Source organism: Pagrus pagrus (genome assembly GCF_965226575.1).
Source record: "Pagrus pagrus genome assembly, chromosome: 20".
Lineage (NCBI taxonomy): Eukaryota > Metazoa > Chordata > Actinopteri > Spariformes > Sparidae > Pagrus > Pagrus pagrus.
In genome coordinates this window covers 6,389,011-6,408,309 of record NC_140207.1, presented here as the reverse complement: position 1 = coordinate 6,408,309, position 19,299 = coordinate 6,389,011, and the positions used below count along the sequence as shown (strand labels likewise).

The window sequence follows — 19,299 nt, the reverse complement described above, 5'->3', positions numbered from 1 at the left end:
ACAGGGAGAAAGTTTACTGAGATATGCTGCTGAGATGTGTGACGTAGACACCCTCGACCACATAGCTGACGTATGTGTGCTTTTGGTCTGGGACTTCTTTTCATGGTTTGGATGATTCAAGGCCTCTTAGCTCCATTTAAAGGAAATCTTGATGCTGCAGCGCACGATTATATTTGAGATTTCTGTCACAATCGCCAGAATAAATGTTGGCTAAGTTCAAGCTGTACATTTCTTTATGTTGCAACTTTACATTTTTCGATTTCTCTCGTCACAGCGTTGTGCTTATGTTTTTGTTAGGTTTAAGACGCTAAAGCCACTTGGTTATGGTTAGGAAAACATGATGGTTTGGCTCAAAATACCTGGTTTTGGTCGTCACAAACACGTCTGGAAATGTCCCAACGTCAACTTAAAAACACCCAGTTCTGTTGCCACAAACGATGCTGGAAATGGTCCCCAGGTCTACTTAAAAGTATCCAGTTGTGTTGTGCTTACAAATGCCAAAATGCAGACAGAAGGCGAAGAAGAAGTCTTGGACCAATGCCACCAGCAACTAAACTGTCGATTTAAGGTTCAGTAACAGCTCCAGAATGAACTGGAACGTCGACATTATCACCCAACGTCAGTGTTGGACCTCACTGAAGCTCTTGTGGCTGAACGGGAGCAGCTTCCTGCAGCCAGGCTCATTGTCTTGGAATGACATGTTAAATAATCACATGAGTGTAATGTTCAGGTGTCCACATAGTTCTGTCAATAAATATTCTTTAAAAATATATACGTGAATCAGTGAAGAAAACCTGCTTCTTCTGAGTTCTGGCAGGAACAGAGACAGTGATCCAGATCCGAGGACGTGCAGGCCGACTGCTTTGTCAAATCTGCCCTGACTTTCCATCTATTTTAGACTGCAGTCATAAGCAATCCTGGAGATCTATGAAACTTATCTTCCTCCCTCCTCTCCTCTCCTCTGCTCTGCCCTGCTCTCCTCGCGGCTGCTGAGGCAGCACCTGGATTTAAATGACTCGACTGATGGCCACAGAGACAGCATTCATTTTCTGGACTCTCTCCTGTAATGGATGGCGTGACGTCTGAGGGGTGGAAAATCACCCTCGGGGGGCGGCACTCTGCTCCTGCTCTGTGTTACATGATGTTTCTTCTGACAGATGTGTGGCAGAGAAGAGCAATGGGGCTTTGTTGGGTGTGCTGGACGTCTTGTAAATATAGTCTTAAATTGAGATATGGAAAAGACGATATGGTGCTGGATGTTACCAAAGAAGGATGATAACCCTAGAAAATAAGCCTTTCTACCTTCAGTCAGGTGGTTAATGAGTCGGTGGACACTGATAGGACGAGCTCACCAGCTGCGTGAGCTTCACCTGGCAATTAGTGGGACTGCAAAACTCCCGGAGATCGATTCATTAGCTGTGTTTTAATGCCACGCTGTGAGATCTGCCTCGTGGCTTTGATAGCTCTTCAGCTAGCTTCACACGAGCAGAGAAGAAGTTTAGGTGATGAGAAAAAGGACGAGCTCAATAAAACATGCAAACATCAAAAAACGCTGCAAATGAGCAGTTTCAAGGTTTAACGTGGAATAAAAACACACAGCGTATTTTGTTCATTAGCGTATTTACTGTCATTAATTCAGTCGTATTAATGTTATTATAAATATATATTCTTAAAGGATCAATGAACAGTCAGAACAACAGATACAATCTAATGTAGGTATCAGGCGCTGTTAATGACGTAATTCACTTATTGGATGTCACGATCCAGATTCCAAGCAACATTTAATCAATGAGTCATTAAGATGTCAACTATTAATCACCATCACTTTTGACAATCAATCAATCAATCAATCAATCAATCAATCGGTTTGAGTAATTTTTAAGGATAAAACGTAAAGATTTTCTGATTTTAGCTTCTTAAATGTGGATATTTTTTCTGGTTTCTTTGATCCTCTGAGACAGTAAACTGAATATCTTTGGGTTGTGGACAAAACAAGACATGTGAGGACGTCATGGCGGGCTCTGGGATTCGACATTTAAAGGTGCATTATGAAATTTTAATCGGAAGAGAAAGATCCTCATTGACTTGATTTCACACGCTTCAACAAACTAAATAAACAAACTCTCTTTGTTTTCATGCCTGAATAAACTGAACAAACAAACTGACCTTAAAAGGGCAACACAATTTCACACTGTTTTACTTTGTTTATATGTGGCGGACCCTGCCACTTTTCTAGCTTCGATAGATTAACCAATGAGTTGTCAACTAGTAGATTAATCAGCAATTATTTTAATAACCAATTAATTTTTTAGGGATATTTTTCACTGTTTTCTGACATTTTATGGACGAAACAACTTACTGATTAATAAAAAAATAATAATAAAAATCAAGAAACAAGATATCCAAATTTATGAATCAGAATCGGATCAGAACTGAAAGAAGTGGATCTTTGCATCTCAAAAATATATATTGTGTCGTCACAGTACAATTCAAGCATAAAAGCACACAATTACCATAAAGATTATCCCCCTGACTACAGATATTGATTTCCCTCACACTAGTTTATTTGACCTCCAGCCAGTAATTAATTCCTGATATACTGTTACTGAAGCGCTGCCACCGAACAGTGTTTGCACACGGCTGTAGCCGAGAGGCAGACACCCCCATCTAGTGGGCCGGGGCTCTGCTCAGTGATGTAAAGAAATGTTGCATAATCAATAGGCTTTAAATCGAGCTCAAAAACTGTTAAGAGCTCCATTACAGACTCATCAGGGTGAATGTGTTGGGTGGTTTTTTCTCACTCCTGCAGGCTCAGGCAGGATTTAGCTTTTTGATTTGAGTCTTCAAAATCAATATTTAATCATTTTTCTTTCATTTTTGTTTGAATTTCTTGCACATTTTTCACTCTTTTACTTTTTTTTGTCCTCTTATTTGTTAAATTTGCTTGAAACATTACAAATTAATTGGAAAAATAAAGATTATGATGCAAACATGACACATTTTTGATTTAAATTACATTAAGAAAAGATGAAATAATCCTACATAACTTTCAGGAAGGAGTCCTGTATCATGCTCTCCACCTCCTCCACCAACTCGCTGTACTCTGCCTGACAGACAGTGTGTCCCCTCCTGCCGCTCTCCTCCAGGCACTTCATCATGTCTCTGTGTGTTTCCGGTCTGGACGCGGCCGATGCGAGCGTCTTCATCTGCTCGACGGGATCCTCTGGAATATTCTGGATGCGTAAGGCTTCGAACACGGCAGGAGCAAACTTCCCATAGTGAGCGGTGGCACAGAGCACCACGGGGCACGAGCCGTCCTGCAGCCTATCAGCCACCACTTTGGCCACGGCGGTGTGTGTGTCCATGACGTAGCCCGTCTGTGTGCGAACGCTCTGGATGGCGGCCAAGCAGTCGTCCTCAGAGCACCAGCCGGCCAGCACCTCCTGCTGAATCCTGCCAACAAGATGCTCGGGCACCTGAAAGCGCTGCTGCGCGTCCAGACGTGTGAACAGCTCCTTGACAAGACGGCTGTCTCCGTCAGAGACGTGGTACAAAAACCTCTCCAGGTTGGAGGATTTCAGGATATCTATAGCTGGGGAGTGGGACAGCATCAGAGGCCGTCCCCGCAGATCGCACTCGCCGGTGGTGATGAAGTCCGTGATGATGCGGTTGTGGTTGGACGCACAGATGACTTTCCTTATCGGGATGCCCATTTGCTTGGCGTACACAGCCGACATGGCGTTGCCAAAGTTGCCAGTAGGGATGCAAACATCGATGGGCTGCCCGAACTTGATAACACCGTCTCTGCACAGATCCAGATAGGCTGAGGAGTGGTACACCACCTGCAAGAGGAGGCAGAGTTAGCTAAACTGTTAAAAAAGCCTTCGTCACTACCATTTCTTTAATGTTGGTTTGGTGTCTGGGCCCTTAAAAATCTGCTAACAGACACAGCACACTTCCATCATGCTGGAAAATGAAAATAAGTATACAGATTTTTGGTGCCTGATCAAAATGTCAATATTCTTAGAATTGGTAAAATCATATATATGATTTTTCTTTGTCACTTATAACAGTAAGTTGGAAAAAATAGGCAATTTCAAGATGAAACTTTGGACTCTGTGGGAAACTGTGACGATCATTTCTTACCTTTTTTTGACATTTTATAGAAAAAAATGATTAATCGTCAAAATAATTGGCAGATTAAATTGATAATAGTGAAAAGAATCGTTAGTTGCAGGCCTGTATTTTACAAAAAAAATAAATTTGGTCCAAGAACTTACCCACATTTTTCTTGCACACTGGATTAAATGAAATCATGCTACCCCACCTGTGGCAGCAGCCGGGCCCAGTTGATGGAGTTGGCGGTGCTGAGGACAGTGCCGTACTCCACAGCGAGGTGCCCGCTCAGCCCGGACTCTCCGAACATCCTCTTAATGCTTCTCTGACAGAAGTCGAAGTCTGACCGGACGCTGACGGCTCTGGCGTTGCCCTCCCTGTAGCTCTTCATCTGAAGCTTCTGGATCTCGCTCACGCCTTCCTCTGGGAAAAACACCAGCACGCCGGTCCTGTGTCTGTCAGAGCCGCTCAGCCTGCTGAAGCCGCTCAGCACGGCGCTCCCGGTGTCTCCAGATGTGGCGACGAGAATGAGGTAGTTGCACATCTGGGGGAGGCAGTAGGCGAAGAGCTGGGGCATCAGCTGCAGGGCGAGGTCTTTGAATGAGGCGGTGGGGCCGTGAAAAAGCTCCTGAACGTACTGATTGTTGGTGAGATGTTTGACAGGTGCCACTGCCTCGCTGGAAAAGTTCGACCCATATGCTTTGAATATCATCGTCCTGAGATCCACAGCAGAGACGTCCAGCGGGTGTACGCACTTCTCTAGCAACACTAACGCTCGCTCTGGGTATGACATGTCAGCTAGTCTCAGCCATTCCCGAGCATCTAAGTTTGGGAAGCCATTTTTGGGAACGTAGAGGCCTCCATCTGTGGCCAGACCCTCGATGACCACATCACTGAAGTATGTTTTCTGACTGGATGACGCCTGGTCACTCCTGGTCGACACGTAGGTTTCTGCATCGTGGTTCTGATATCTCTCCACAGCTTTCACCACCTTCTCTGCCACTTCCTCCACCGTGTCCCCCATTCCACACAGCACCCGCACATCCAGCCACTTCTCATAAAACTGTTTCCTGTAACGCAGGATGTCTCTCATGGACACCCCTGCCTCCTGACCCACGATCCTGTTCACCTTCATCCTGGCGAGGCGCCGTACGATGTCTTCGCAGTCCACGTCCAGGTAGACGACCAGTCCGGAGTCTTTGACGTGCTGCATGGCTGCAGTGTGAAGAGGGTTGGAGCCTGTCAGGGAAACAACGCACCCCGAGGCGGAGAAGTTACACAAGGCTTCGCCTTCTTCCTCCAGGAAATGCTCTCCGCCGACGGCCGCCAGCTTGGCAGCGACAGGCATCTTCCATGTCTTCTCCAAGACGTCGTCATCGACGTCAAGGACAGGAAGTCCCAGTCTGTGGCCCACTATCCTCCCCACTGTGGTCTTCCCTGCTCCAGGAGGACCCATGAGCAGGAGGTTCTTGTGCCCCAGCAGGGAGGCTCTGGTGGACAGCCATGATTTGGATGTTGGAAAGGGACTCAGGCAGCATCTGACAGCTCTGAGTGTAAGCTGACCTGCATTCAGTAAACCCATCTGATGACAGCAGCCTCTTCTCCTGTGAACAGAAAACAGTAGGTCAGTCACTCAGTAAGACAAGAAGGAAGGAAGGAAGGAAGTAACTAAGAAAGTAAGTAAGTAAGAGAGAAAGTCATTAAGGAAGGAAGGAAGGAAGGAAGAAAGAAAGAATTTCCATAATGTGTTAAGAAATTACATTGAAATGTATTATTGGACACACTAGTGCAACCAGTGTAAAAGGTAGGTCAGGAGTCCTGTTTATTGATCTCCAGGGAAATTAAGGACACAGATAAAACACCAATAAAAACAGGACTGTAAGACTAATAACAGCAATAAAGTGATAGTCTCACCACCGGAACTGGTGCAGTGAGCTGTCATTATAGTAGAGTACGTGCACATAAAGGTAGTCAAGTAAAGTGGTTTAAAAAGTCCAAAAGTCTGAGAACAAAACCTCTAATGTTGTCATGTGTGTCTGGAAATAATCAGAGAGCTTGAGGACTTAGAGAGTAAATGAAAGTTATTCTAAGCAAAGAGGATCTTTGTCAGTGGAGCAGGTGACTCCTGAGCACGTTTCAGGCAGAGCCAATGTGACCACACCATCAGAGGATCAATACATCCAGCTCAGACCCCTGACAGATGGAAAATCACAAATACAAAAGCAGGATGTGCATGATGCTAACATAGCTAACAGCTGTCAGTCCAGCAATGCAAGGTGATCGAGAGTAAGGTTACAAGAGGACATTTAAAAGACACTTACACCTTTGACACACTGTATATTTAGAGTAGCTGGAGCAGCACGTGTTTTGCAGCCAGGACACAGGTTCACAGTGACGTGCTATCATAACTTTAATGGGCGAGACACTCACCTGAAATGTTGTAATCCCGTACTGTAAACCCGATCATATATTATTATAGTGCAGTCTTTGACAGCTACCAGGCGTGTTTAAACGGGCAAAGTGCAACTCTGCAGCATATTCCTGACAGGGGGACCACTCTGAGGGCGACACACAACACTACGGTCAGCCTGGAGGGACACACTTCACGAAATTCACGAATTTAGATTAAGTTTGCGAAGCTTTCAGTTGAAAAAACACTACATGATTCACGATGTTTTATTTCTCATCCAATCAAGCCTTAATTGTTTAAATATTTCACAGTTAATAAGCGCTAATCGCTTAAAACACGCAGCTTTTTACATCGCGATATCTGCTAGGACGAGTGACTTTGTGCTGCATTCGAGTGCACCTCGGAACTTTAGCGGTCAGTGCCCCGAACTCTCGCATTCATTGTGAATATAGCAATTTAGGCTACTACTGTGAAGAAAATAGTTTGATGGAAATAAAATGAGTTGTACATGTAGAATAAGTGTTTTTACCTGAGACACAGTCCGTGCACTTTGCATACGGACAGCTCGGATATTTCGAATGTATCGATTTACAGCTGTCCGTAAACGCAGCATTTGCTCCAGTAGTTGCCTGGCAACTCCTGGAGCAAACGCCGCGTTGTTGTCATGACAAACATTAGTTTGACAACAGACTGGCCAGCTGAACTTCTCTGTTGTCCTTCGTCTTTCAAAAATGTCTCATGTTGAGCATCCACCAGAGAGCAGCTACAATCTTCTACCAAGGGAGGAGTTTCATGCTGAAAAACCACCGAGGTGACGTCACTTTAAGAGCCGTTTAACCTTTATCTTTAACGTGTTTTAGGTCAAATGTACCCTAGCTTCACTAGCTAAGTTGGCTAGCTAGTTAGTAAGAAGAAGCTAACTAAGTGTTAACTGGCATAAAGTTGTCAAAACAAGATAGTTGGCTAGACATAGAGAAAAAAGGACGAATTCTGTGTTTGTTAGCATCTTCTAAATGTGTAAGCATAAAGCAAACCAGGTAGGAATTAGCTTAGAGAGTTAGCATTATCTGGCTAATAGTCTAACGTCTTGGTCTCATTTCAGAAAGAAAATAAGAAATAAGAAGCATTTTTCAGGAGGCGAATGAAATGACCGTTTTCGTGCTGCATCTGCAGGTACATGTCCAAGCACAGGCCGGCGGTCGTTCTTGAGCAAAAGTCCACCAAGAATGCGATGAGGACGATGGGACCCGCAAAGGTCGAGGTGCCACCCCCTGACGAGTACCTCAAGAAGCATTCAAAAGAGCCCAAATTACCTGAAAGTGAGTTCTCCTACAGAGTGTTTGACCGATGTGTGGGTGCGATTGTGCGCTGTGATTGTCATTTATGTTCGTATTTACTGTATGTGTCCATTTAGAGACACAGGATTCAAAAGGAGCTCGTAAAGCCTGTACTGTGAGGAAACCAGCTGTTCCTGCGAGGACAGACATCCCAATTATGGGCCTTCAGACAAACAGAGAATTTATCAAGACTGCTTTAGCTGTGTCGATGAAGCCCAAGCCTACCTGTGTGGACTCCAGAAGAGGACACAAGCAGTTACTTGAGAATTCAGGACTTGTTCCAAAGTACATCAAGAAAAGGGTATTTGTTTCTACAATACTACACACAAAGAAAAATGTAGACATATTTTGCTTAACAGTCGCATATGTTTGAGAATATATCCCCCCTCTGTATTGATCCATCCCTGGGCCCTGATTTAATATTTTAATCAGCCCGCTGTGAACATACTCTCTAAGGTTTCCCAGTTGCTGTTTGCAGGATTATGGAGAGGTACCTGAATACCTGCAGCAGCGCAATGAAGAGGAGCAGAGAGCTCAGGAGGCCTACGTCAGCTGTGTGAAAGAGCAGAGGGAGCAGGGAGCCATGAAACACCTGTCTGATGAGGAGCGACGAGCCGTCCTGGAGGTACTCGAACACATCGCTGCAGTGTGGCAGTTCTGTCCCTAAAACCAGCAGGGGGTCATACAGACATCTGGGACCACTGCAGCAGCACAGGAAATTATTTTGATGATATCATGTCTTTTTTTTTAGTCTGTCATTTAGGTAAACAAACAACACAAGCAGCTCTCCAATCAACACTTATAAACTGGCAATAATTAACTCATCAGCGCTGGAGAATGAGCCCTGTTTCCATTCATGCAACATAGACAACACCTGTGATTTGATGGCTGTTTGCTAAATAAAGCCTTTCATACATACAGTTTATTTTCGAGCTGACTTTGATGTGAAAGTGATGGGTTTCCCTGTGTGGATCCACTATCCAGGGCCTGAAGAAGAATTGGGATGAGCTGCACCATGAGTACCAGGGCCTTTCGCTCGTCACAGACACCATGTCAAAGAAGTCCCGCAAGGAGCGCCTGGAAGCGGCGCTGAAGCAGCTGGAGACTGACATCAACCGCTTCGAGAGGTTCAAGACCATCTACATACCTACTAAACAGAACCACTGATCAGATACACTGCGTTGTTTGTTTTGATACTGCCACCCTAACTTCAGATACCATGTGGGCATGAGTAAAATAAAATTCAGCATTTATATTGTCATGATGTGTCCGTTCACTCCAATTCCCATGGTAATATTGTTTTCATCAGTGCTTTGTTTTCATCTTATTTTTTCTTTAACTGGCAGAAATGAGCCTCCATAAAGATCACAGGGTTACCAAAATAATTCTTAACGTCTGCGGACCATCGAAATTCATTGCACATTTTCTGAGGTCTGCTACTCGTAGGGCAAACGTGCTTCACAGCGATGCTCTCACTCAAATATTTTGTCATTTTAAAGTGAAATTTGCAATTTAACGCTTCTGTGAGTGGAGCTTTTATTCAAGAAGGTCAATTTTGAGCAGTTACTTCTTTATTTCTTCCCTCATCACCTTCCTGCCGTACAAATGGGATTTCTTGGGGAACTCCTTTGAGGTTTTAAATAGTAGGTTATGAAAACATCCTTTAAAATCAATTCTTTCTGGCTTAATAACTGAATCTAAACCAAGTATTTGTGGTTCATTTTTCTCATTCCCCACTCGGTGGCTTGTGATGCGGCCACGGGCCAGCATTGCATCACATGAAGCTGATTATCCCTGTAATTCTTCCCTGACTAACACAACGCTGTCCTTATACGCAAATGACTCGAGCGTGATCCCGCAGCACATGTGGCCGGAGCAGGAGTCCCTCTGGATGTCTTTCAGCTTCTTTTGTGTGTCTTTGTTTTGTGAATGGTCTCTGAAAGGAGAGGAGACAACACAACACACCGTAAGTAATACTTTGGTAATAACAGACTAGAAATGTTTCAGAGGAAGATGGAAAGCTTTTCATTATTTGTTCCTGTGTCTTTCCACTGAAGGTCACTGATACCGGTATCCTACCCTGAAAAATGGACAACGCAGGAGTCAAAAGAGGAATTGTGGTATGTTCAACGCAAATATTCTGCCAAATTATCCAGCGCTGAATTCAGAAATCTTTGGGTCACATTTTTATAATCCAACAGACAGAGAATGATTATTTTGTGTAATTATTTGCTCAGCTGTGGTTAGAAGATAACGTGTTTGTTCTCTGAAGTAATTCCTCGAAGTCATCGTTTGATTAATTTAACAGCAGGCGGCTTTTAAAGAACCTTCACGGTTTGTGTTTGTTATGAACCCAGAAGATAAATAATAAAGTCAATAACTGTAGTGATAATAGCCCTCTGTTTGAGCTTAAAGGTTACAGATGCAGAGTCAAACAAAAGGTACCAAACCACTAAGTTCTGTTCCCAGCTGCTCTGAATTTTAGTTTTTAAAGGTGCAATATGTAAGAATTTTGGAAAGTGAAGGAACAACAGTTTTTTTTGACATTATGACATCTGTGTGTTGAGTTGCAAAGCATCTTTAGCATGCTAACCAGCTAAACCCGATCCCACTATTATATATTACAACCTAATAGTAATCTGTCTGTTGTAGATAAAAGATGACTGGCCAGGATACAGTCTGGACCTGTTCACTTACCCTGAACACTACCATGAGGACATAGAGACTGTTTATATCCCACATGGAGTCATCATGAACAGGTAAAACACATTCTTAATAACACTGCAAAGTGTTGCTTCCTGCTCATTTGTATTCGTCTTGGTGTGATGTCTCCGTCAGGATCGAGCGTCTGGCTCGCTACATCATGGACGACTTCGGGGAAGACAACATCATGGTGCTGTGCGTCCTGAAGGGAGGCTACAAGTTCTGCGCAGACCTGGTGGAGTTCATCAAGGTGCTCGGCCGCAACTCCAACAAGTACCTGGAGACCCGGGTGGAGTTCATCCGCCTGAAGAGCTACCTGGTAGGTGGTCTGCACAGTGTACTAACACACCCCACACACAGTGAAGAAGGTTTAGGTTAGGCCTCTTATTTGAGCATTTTTCTCTCATTTTTCTTGTTTCCAGCCTCTTAAGTGCAAGGATTTCCTGTTTTTCTCATGTTTATACCACAGTGGATTGAATATCTCTCGAGTTTTGGACTGTTGGGTCGACATTTTAACAGCAAAACGTATAAATCTAAATCTGGACTGTCTAAAGTGGGGGCTGTGAGCCAAAGCTGGCCTGCTGTTAGGTTATTAGGGTTATTATAAGCCTGTTCCAATGCCTAAATATTCACTAGTTCTAGCCTCTTAAGTGTGAGGATTTCCTGCTTTCCTCAGTTTTATATCACGGTGAATTGAATATCTTTGTGTTTTGGACTATTGGATGAACAAAACAAGCAATTTGAGGAGTTCATAATGGGCTTTAGGAATTTGAGATTAGCATTTTTCATTATTTTTGGACATTTTATAGACAAAATGTTCGAGAGATCAACACAATCCTCAGTTACAGCCCTTCCTTCATGCAGCAAAGACACTTTTTCACCATCCCACGTGTAAGTAAAGTTTGCATCCGAGCCACCAGATGTCACTGTTGTTCATGTTTAGCGAGGAGCGCACTCATCCAGGCAGGACACCTCAAGGACGATTGATGGTGGAGGACTGCAGAGCTCAGGTCATGAAAACACCCGACTGTTAATTGGAGCTGCTGCTGCCAAGAGAAACAGCCCGTGACACCGACTAACACCTGGAACGCATAAACCGAGGAATTAACCGTGGAAATGATGTAGTGATGTTTACAGTGACATCGCTTTGCAATTGTCAACACACTCACTTATTATTCTTTAGTGAGTTTTGGCGCAGAGCTCATCCAGAATGTTTCTGATTTACATTTCTCTGCATGTGGTCGCATTCCTGCTCTCTCTCTACAGAACAAGGGAGGATTAACTATTTCTGCTTCAAGAATTGGCTTTCACATGAGCCTAAGTGGCTATAAAGACAGCCTAAATTGATTTATAGATTGTTTTTGGGTTTTTTTTGGCTTGTTGGATCAGTTAAACCACACTGAGGTCAGATTGAAACGTCAGAAGTCTTCTTAAAGGCAAACAAAATTAGATTTTTACTACTTTTTTGAATAAAATTAATACAACTTTGTTAACTATGCCATCCAGATCAACAAATACAAACACACAATACATTGACAGAGGAAGAATACCCACTTCTTCATTGATAGAAGAAGAGAAACATAAAGAAACTGTCTAAAAATGTAGAAAAAGTAATAATGCTCCTCAAAAGCAAAATATAAATTACATTTTTTTGGCAACAAACAACATGTTGACGAGCAGCAGTCGTTATGACCACACCAGAGGACAGTGTGTGAGTGATGACGCAGCTAGTTAGTCAGTCTAACTGGTGGTGATGGAGTCACGTGACCTGCCCCCAGGGCCGGGATTTTGTCCATGTCAGTGCCCCTCTTATCCAAGTGATGCATCTGTAGCCGGCCGAGTCTAAACTTCAAAGCTGTCGCTCTTCAAAGCTCTGTGCTGAGCTTCCTACAGGCACAGAGAGATTTTACATTCAGCGTGAAATAAGTCTCCCTTTGTGTGTTCGGCTTGCATTAATGCTGCAGACAGTAGAGCCAAATTATTGAGAAAGACAAGAGAGAACATCTGGATCTCTACGTCTCAGTCTGACAGGATGTTTATTGAGAAGATTAAATCTTGTTTTCACATAAACAATCCGTGTTGAGGAATGAGAGAAAAGTGCAAGCAATCAGAAATGATGTGATGAAGAAGTGCAAAGTTGAATAAAATCATCGTATCATATAATTTAATCTTTCCTTTTTCGTCTTCTCCTCCCCAGAATGACCAATCAACAGAGGAGCTGCACATCATAGGAAGCCGAGATCTGTCTTTCCTGCGTGGAAAGGTGTGTGTAAATCAAGTTTCCTACATAGATTTGGATGTTATTTGGTCAATGGGGAAGTCCTCTTTGTCAGTATGTTAATGCTTTTTTAAGAGAAACTGCCTCGGCCTCAAGATGGAGCTGTCAGATAAACCCTCAGTAGGTGCGGACTTTTACACGGGTGAACAAAAGAGTTAGCTTCTGAGAATACATCGCATTTTTTAGCATAATGGGGTTTTTTTGTTCTTTTATATAGTTGACGCTGTTTTGATTGTGTCTCATTGCTCTAAACGCTCCCTCAGACCAGAACACACCCTTTAAAGATTTCTCTTCATAACCGTCCTCACCCGAACACAAGAGAAGAATACTGCGAGTTCATTTTATCAAGTAGGATAGCTACTTTATGAGACTTAAATAAGATATAGTAAGTACACTAGTATCAGCGTACTAGTCGTGTGCTTGCAAGCAGAGGTGGCAGAGGTCCACACCTTCTTTACTCAAGTAATAAAGTACAGGCTTTGAAATGTACTCAAAGTATAAAAGTATCCCTCTGAAGGACGTTTCTACCAGCCATTTCTGTGCTAAGCTACCTGAAGCTCACGTCACGTTCATATAATTCAAAGACTATTAAACTTAGGTAGAAGGTAGAATCAGTAGGATTTGTCCGAGCTGCTCCTAAATGCACCAGAAAGATAGCTGATTGTTGAGTCTCATTCCCAAGACGTCAAATACTGACATTTGGGTTGGTAAAGCGTCCCGAGCAGCAACAAAGTGAGAAAATAAGAAATCCAGGCAGACGGCAGCAGAGTCTCTGCAGATACGAGACGCTAACACGCCTTTTCTCCCCACTCCAGCCTCCCTCTCTGCCTGTGTCCGTCGCCTTACGTCTTTTATGTCGTTATATGTGATATTAACTGAAATCAGTCTTGCATTAAAACTAAAGTAATGAGCCTGTTTTTAAAATGTAAGGAGAAGAAAGTACAGATATTTGTGTCGTTAAATGTAGGGAGGCAAAGTCAAAAGTACAAATACCTGAAAAATCTACTCAGAAGTGTACTACTTCAATACTTCTTTGGACTAAATGTGACCACTTAAAGTAAACTGAAAGCAAACCCTCTTATTTCCAGTTAAGAGAAGTCTACCAATGGCACACTTGAATAAACTTCTTTCTTGTAAGGGGCCTTTCAGCAAAACAAATGTTCCCACAAGGCAGATTTACTGACTGTTGAGCTCCGGCACAGACAGCTGAGGAGTCTCCGGAGCGCACAGGATCACGAGGAATGATCTGTCCTCATTCTCTGAGATAGGCAGGACCTTACTCAGCTGAATGTTCGCACAAATATGCCCACACGCGTTCGCCTCAAAAAGACTGATGTTGAATTCCCTCGACTGAGATGTCAGAATGTGCTGCGGCTAAGATGCATTTTCTCCGTGGGTACTGAAGGTCAGCGGGAGGCTGACCAGCACCTTGCACAGAAAACATGAATCATCCACTTTGTGTTACCGGAGTCGACGCTCTTGTTACAATCCTTCAACTATTAAACCTCCCACGAGGACTTACTTATTAAAAAAAGACAAATTATTAGTCATCAGTTTATATAAGCCGTATTCAGAAATGTTGCTGAGTCACAGCTGCAGGTAGATTACGAGCGTGGTGTGACTGACACTTCTGCTTTAAAACCTGCTGATATTGACGATGTAACGACAGCACTGACACTGAATGTTCTGTTGAAGAGTGAGCAGGTTCAGTTTCTCATGCGATCCTTTCCCAGAATCTGAAGCCCTCAGATGTCTTAATCCAAAGTGTTATTATGGTAATCTGAGTCGTTGATGTTTAAATTTAGCACGGCTTTAAATGTGAAATAGTTTTTGAACTTCTGGAGGAGGAACTAATGCAGCACTTGCCACGAACACGGCTGGTAAATGTCCCGACATCTCATGTGAAATATCCTGTTTTGTTGCCAGTTGTCCCAACATCTTGTCAAAAATACGGCCTTGTTGCTACTAACAAGGCTGGAAAACGTCCTGACGTCTTGTTAAATATCTGCTTTTGTTGTCTATCTATCTATAACCCTCACCAATTTTTTAATTACCTCTCCCTCTTCATCTGTCAGTACTTTTAGAGCATTTTGGTCGGTGCCTACTTTGATTATCACCAAAGCTTTTTCTTTACCCTGAGTCAGGATTGATTGTTTGCGCTACAGGAACCACACACCCCCATGAGAGCTCAACAACAATGCCATACAGTCAAATAACTGCCAGTGCACAGTTGGCTGTACAGTATGTTTACAGTTCGGTCGCGTTTGAGTTTATTTACACGTCCTCGTCGACTCTCTCTCGGTGTTGTGTAAGAGTGTTCAGGTGTAGACTGAGAACATTGGCCGGCTGCCTGCATTCTCTCCGATCGCTCTCCCCAAACCATAGATACTCTCCACTGGGCTCACAAAGAGCCCCATACACCCGGCCAAGGGAACAAGGAGCCGTTTGAAAAGCCTGCAGTGGGGAAAGTGTGCAGCACCCGGACACTTCGCGGTGATTTTTTTTGCTCGCTCACTGAAGACACAGATGTTCACGACTGTGTAGAAGAGAATGACTCGTCTGTGTTTTTGTTAAACTGCTGGAGATGCTGCCAGCGCCGTTGCTATAGTTTCAACTGTGTTAAAATTCAATGGCGATGTTTTACTGATGTTTGTCCTCTTTCCTTTTCTTCTCCATGTCACAAAGTGTGTGCTGGTCGTCGAGGTGAGTCTCCGGTGCAAATAATCTTCCGCCCATCTGCTCCGACCGACTGAATTAATTCTATCAAACACGTCCTTCAAGTTTGATGCCTTTGATGTGTTGTGTGAGCCCTTCTCTTAGTGCGACTGAGAGGCTATTGTGTCTTTTGTTTGTGTTTTTGGTTTATGAAAGGACAAAAAGAAAAAAAACGTTCTCTCTTTGATATCATGTTTCACTCACACACACATAAGCGCAGTATCACAATGGTTGTTTTGTTGTTGTTTCTAATGAGTGGTATCTTAAGGGGGAGACACTACAGGTGAGTGGGGTGACATTTAATGAATGGATATCACCGTGAAACATCCCCAGTGGACCACTCATTGTCTTAATATATGTATTACTATTAAGACAATTGTTTTTTTGTGTTGCAAGTTCTATGAAAGGTTATGTTTAAATATCCAAATGAGACATCATCCAATTACATATGTGCTAAATCACATGGATTTCCAGAACAGACATCTGAACACTGGTTAAAGCCAGGTTCAGAAATCTTTATTCATATTAGAGTCAAGAGTTTTTACAGGGGACATGTTTTATATCTCTATATCACTCCATAAATGAGAAAATACTGTCAAAAGTCTGTTTTTAGGAATACAATTGTTGATATAAATCAGGATATGAACAATATGTGAACGAAGCCCTTCAGAATACAGAATATGAGGCATTATCTCTGTAAATATGTGCTGAATTGCACAGACTTCAGATAAAGCCAGGTTCAATATCTCTTTTTATCACTGCATATATCAGAAAAACATGTCAACAGCCATAAAAAAAATCAATTTCCGGCATGATTTTGAGAATAAACTGTTGAGGCTATGAATGATAAATGATAAATGATGATATACACAAACTTCAGAATACATTAGTTCATCTAAAGTGCAGATTTTTGGCTCAGAGTAGGAGAAAAAAGATTTATTGTGAAATCCCAAAAATGTTGAATAAGGTAAGAATTTTAACACTTGACTTGAAACAACGACAGAGCTAAAGTCCTTCTGGTGTGTGAAATGTGCCCTGCATGTATTATATCTTTATTAACATGCTGATATAGTTAGAAAACGTTTCAGTCTGCATATTTGTCTGTCATTCTGCACTCGTGTGTCCCTCATCCGTCCCTCCCTCCTTCATCTCTCCCTCTTCCTTTGCTCTTCCCCCCCCTCAGGCCATAGTCGACACAGGAAAGACCATGAAGGCCCTTCTGAAGCATGTGGAGACCTTTGAACCCAAGATGGTCAAGGTCGCAGGGTGAGCCAGCCGTTCAGTCGTCTGTGTTTTCCCCACCAGGGGAAATGCCAAGCGCGTGACGAGGACGAGAGGAAGATATCACTTGTCCACTGTCTCTGTTACCGTTCACTCCAACATCACAGACGCGAGATGTTTTCTCACACATGGGTCATGTGGAATGTTTGTCTCCTCTTTTACTCTTTACGGATTAAAATGAACAGTTTCCAAATGTATATATACTTTTCATATGTTTCAGGCTGTTGGTGAAGAGGGTCCCTAACATGGCTGAAAATCTGACAGACTGTAAGTAACAACATCAATTTCAGCATTTACACACATGATGCAACACCTAACATTCTCATCTGTGTTTGCTCTGACAGATGTTGGATTTGAAATCCCGAACCGCTTCGTCGTCGGTTACGCTTTGGACTACAATGAATACTTCCGCGACCTGAATGTAAGTCCTGACTCTGCCGGCGCTGCTGCACGCGGCACGTGACCTTTTGAAGAGTTAAGAGAAAGAGATGAAAGAGGCGGACAGCACAAATCAAAGAGATGCAGCCTCCTCTCTGAAACCCAAACTCACCCAACAGGTATCCACCCTGCCTGAGGAGACTTTCACATGAAGGCGAAGCAGCTCAAATAGCTGATGTTTGTTCTGTCGGGGAAACAATGAGTGTTAACGTCGCTTTTGCACGACAACGTTCTTGTGAAAGGCCACAAAAGATGATTGTCAGGGTCCAGAGTGTAGTCTGACTTTCACTTTTTCTCTTCATTTCTTGTCATTTTTACAAATCAAAGCTTGAGCATCTGAATATCAGGTCTGACATTACACTCCCGTCCCTTCTGACTGCTTCGCCCAGCTTTCTCCTCTACAAGCGTCGAGTCAGGGGTGCGACCAATCCTCTGTTTTCTTTGTCGCGCCCCCGACATCTTACTCCGAGCCAGATTTCTCACTCTGAAATTAGTAAGCGCAAACTTATGTGAACTTTGTCATTTTAATATCTGCGAGGACGTGGCCTCCGATTTACCTCTGACTCATGTGCAACACTGAGCCCGGATCGACTCCCAATCGCTTTGTGTGTGTATTCGCATGGGTGTGTGTGCTGCATGTACTGTACGTACTGTTTGAGGGGGGTGGTATTCGTTGCGAAAGTTTGAAGGAGGGCGACCCGTGGAATGTGGAGGTTAGTTAAAGCTTCCCGTCTTATCTGTCCTTATCCTACACAAGAAATATGAGTCGAACCCCCGGGACGCCCCAAACTTAGATTAATGAATGTGTCATATCTTTGTAGATTACTTTCCCTGCTTTTAAAAATGATTGCACGCTTCATCCTTTCTTACTGTAAATGCTGTGGTCGAGGCTCTCAGGAGGACATGCTGGAATTCCCCATAGGTCGGGGTGATCTTAAACAAATACGTTGCCGTCGTCAGATGTAAAGTTTTGGACAGGGTTGAAACATTACAGTTTCACGAGCTCATTTTTCTGTCTCCTTTCAGCATATCTGTGTCATCAGCAAGACCGGGAAGATGAAGTACAAGGTTTGAGAAGAATGAGAAGAATTAAAGAAATGCAGTTGAAGCAACTCAAAACAAGACATTTGTTTCTTCAGTGACAAGCGAAGGTTCAGTTTTGTTTCTGTAACAGCCAGTCTTTGCTCTACTGTTTAAATGAGCCATGTGTTAAAGAAAAGGAGGATTTATATTTGTATTTCACTTTAAAATGAATCAGAAAATGTCTTTAAAATGTGATGTAATTGCTGCCTCACCCTCCCTCTTTTGTATTTTATTGTGATGCACACGGGAACAAACAAAATTGGATAGATAAAAGAAAGAAGCGCTGCCCATTAGGGGAGGACGTTGGTGACAGATGGAGAGAGCGTATGGACGCTGGCATCCCCGTGCCCGGATGACGCCCACTCTGACTCATGGAAAACACACAGTGGGTGCAGCAGGCGGCGTCTCTGTTTGTTCCCAACTTTAAACAGGCCAGATTGGAAAAATGCACCAGCATTCAACTGAGTGTTTGGCAAAAGTTGACATGGAAATGAAACCTGGAGTAGGTTTTATGACGTGTAACTACTTTTTACACTAAAATTCAGTCTCACAGGCATTTGTAGAGCAGCACACGACTAGCTGATACTGCTCCAGTGAGTACAAACTGATGAGAAACAAAACTTTTTCATGGTCTTTTTGAATTTATTTAAAAACTTTAAAGGAACAGTTCACCCAAAAAAAGGAAAAATCAGAAAACAACAGAAAAAAAAATGTCTCCATACAGCCCGAACTGTTTTTATAAGATATTATTTACACCCTCGAGCTCGTGCACCCACTTCACACTTTTAGCTTAGCAGCTACAGTGATGATTCTGGCCTAAAAAAAGGGTGTAAATAACATCTTTTCAAGTCATTGAAGGTCTATGGGCTGCCTGAGACTTTACGCCAGATAAGTTGTATGAAGCTACTTTATTATTATTTTTTTCTCCGGTTGTTTCT

The 19,299-nt window shown here is 43.1% G+C and overlaps 3 protein-coding genes across 5 annotated transcripts in view; 2 read left to right on the top strand and 1 right to left on the bottom strand.

Moving 5' to 3' along the window:
• Window positions 1-1,617: 1,617 nt before the first annotated feature.
• The window catches only part of thnsl1 (threonine synthase like 1), a gene marked incomplete at its 5' end in the record, with an annotated part of 333,814 nt that continues 316,132 nt past the window's right edge, over window positions 1,618-19,299 (bottom strand). Inside the window, 4 exons of one of the 2 annotated variants that reach the window (XM_084341163.1) lie at window positions 1,618-3,842; window positions 4,328-5,720; window positions 6,547-6,704; window positions 7,678-7,768. In XM_084341163.1, the coding sequence (XP_084197289.1) occupies window positions 3,039-3,842; window positions 4,328-5,698 (2,175 nt within the window). In that variant the 3' untranslated portion in view covers window positions 1,618-3,038. Of the gene's footprint in view, window positions 3,843-4,327; window positions 5,721-6,546; window positions 6,705-7,677; window positions 7,769-19,299 lie in introns of those variants that run through there. The other variant, XM_084341162.1, reaches the window with a different exon arrangement.
• On the top strand, window positions 7,183-9,124 carry enkur (enkurin, TRPC channel interacting protein). Its single transcript, XM_084341164.1, has 5 exons — window positions 7,183-7,337; window positions 7,700-7,845; window positions 7,941-8,164; window positions 8,342-8,488; window positions 8,848-9,124. The coding sequence occupies exons 1-5, from the start codon at window positions 7,258-7,260 to the stop codon at window positions 9,028-9,030; spliced, it is 780 nt and encodes a 259-aa protein (XP_084197290.1). The 5' UTR covers window positions 7,183-7,257; the 3' UTR covers window positions 9,031-9,124.
• On the top strand, window positions 9,223-18,572 carry prtfdc1a (phosphoribosyl transferase domain containing 1a). 2 transcript variants are annotated; one of them, XM_084341165.1, is made up of 10 exons: window positions 9,223-9,829; window positions 9,921-9,983; window positions 10,516-10,622; window positions 10,702-10,885; window positions 12,764-12,829; window positions 15,530-15,547; window positions 16,743-16,825; window positions 17,061-17,107; window positions 17,185-17,261; window positions 18,305-18,572. In XM_084341165.1, the coding sequence occupies exons 2-10, from the start codon at window positions 9,951-9,953 to the stop codon at window positions 18,350-18,352; spliced, it is 663 nt and encodes a 220-aa protein (XP_084197291.1). In that variant the 5' UTR covers window positions 9,223-9,829; window positions 9,921-9,950; the 3' UTR covers window positions 18,353-18,572. The 2 variants fall into 2 exon arrangements, with proteins under 2 accessions (XP_084197291.1, XP_084197292.1); XM_084341166.1 differs by lacking the exon at window positions 15,530-15,547.

Coding starts and splice junctions, on each gene's coding strand:
- enkur (XM_084341164.1), top strand. CDS start 7,258: ATGTCTCATGTTGAGCATCCACCAGAGAGCAGCTACAATCTTCTACCA. Junction 7,338..7,699: donor CATGCTGAAAAACCACCGAG/GTGACGTCACTT, acceptor CTGCATCTGCAG/GTACATGTCCAAGCACAGGC. Junction 7,846..7,940: donor AGAGCCCAAATTACCTGAAA/GTGAGTTCTCCT, acceptor GTGTCCATTTAG/AGACACAGGATTCAAAAGGA.
- prtfdc1a (XM_084341165.1), top strand. CDS start 9,951: ATGGACAACGCAGGAGTCAAAAGAGGAATTGTG. Junction 9,984..10,515: donor GAGTCAAAAGAGGAATTGTG/GTATGTTCAACG, acceptor TGTCTGTTGTAG/ATAAAAGATGACTGGCCAGG. Junction 16,826..17,060: donor AAGATGGTCAAGGTCGCAGG/GTGAGCCAGCCG, acceptor CATATGTTTCAG/GCTGTTGGTGAAGAGGGTCC.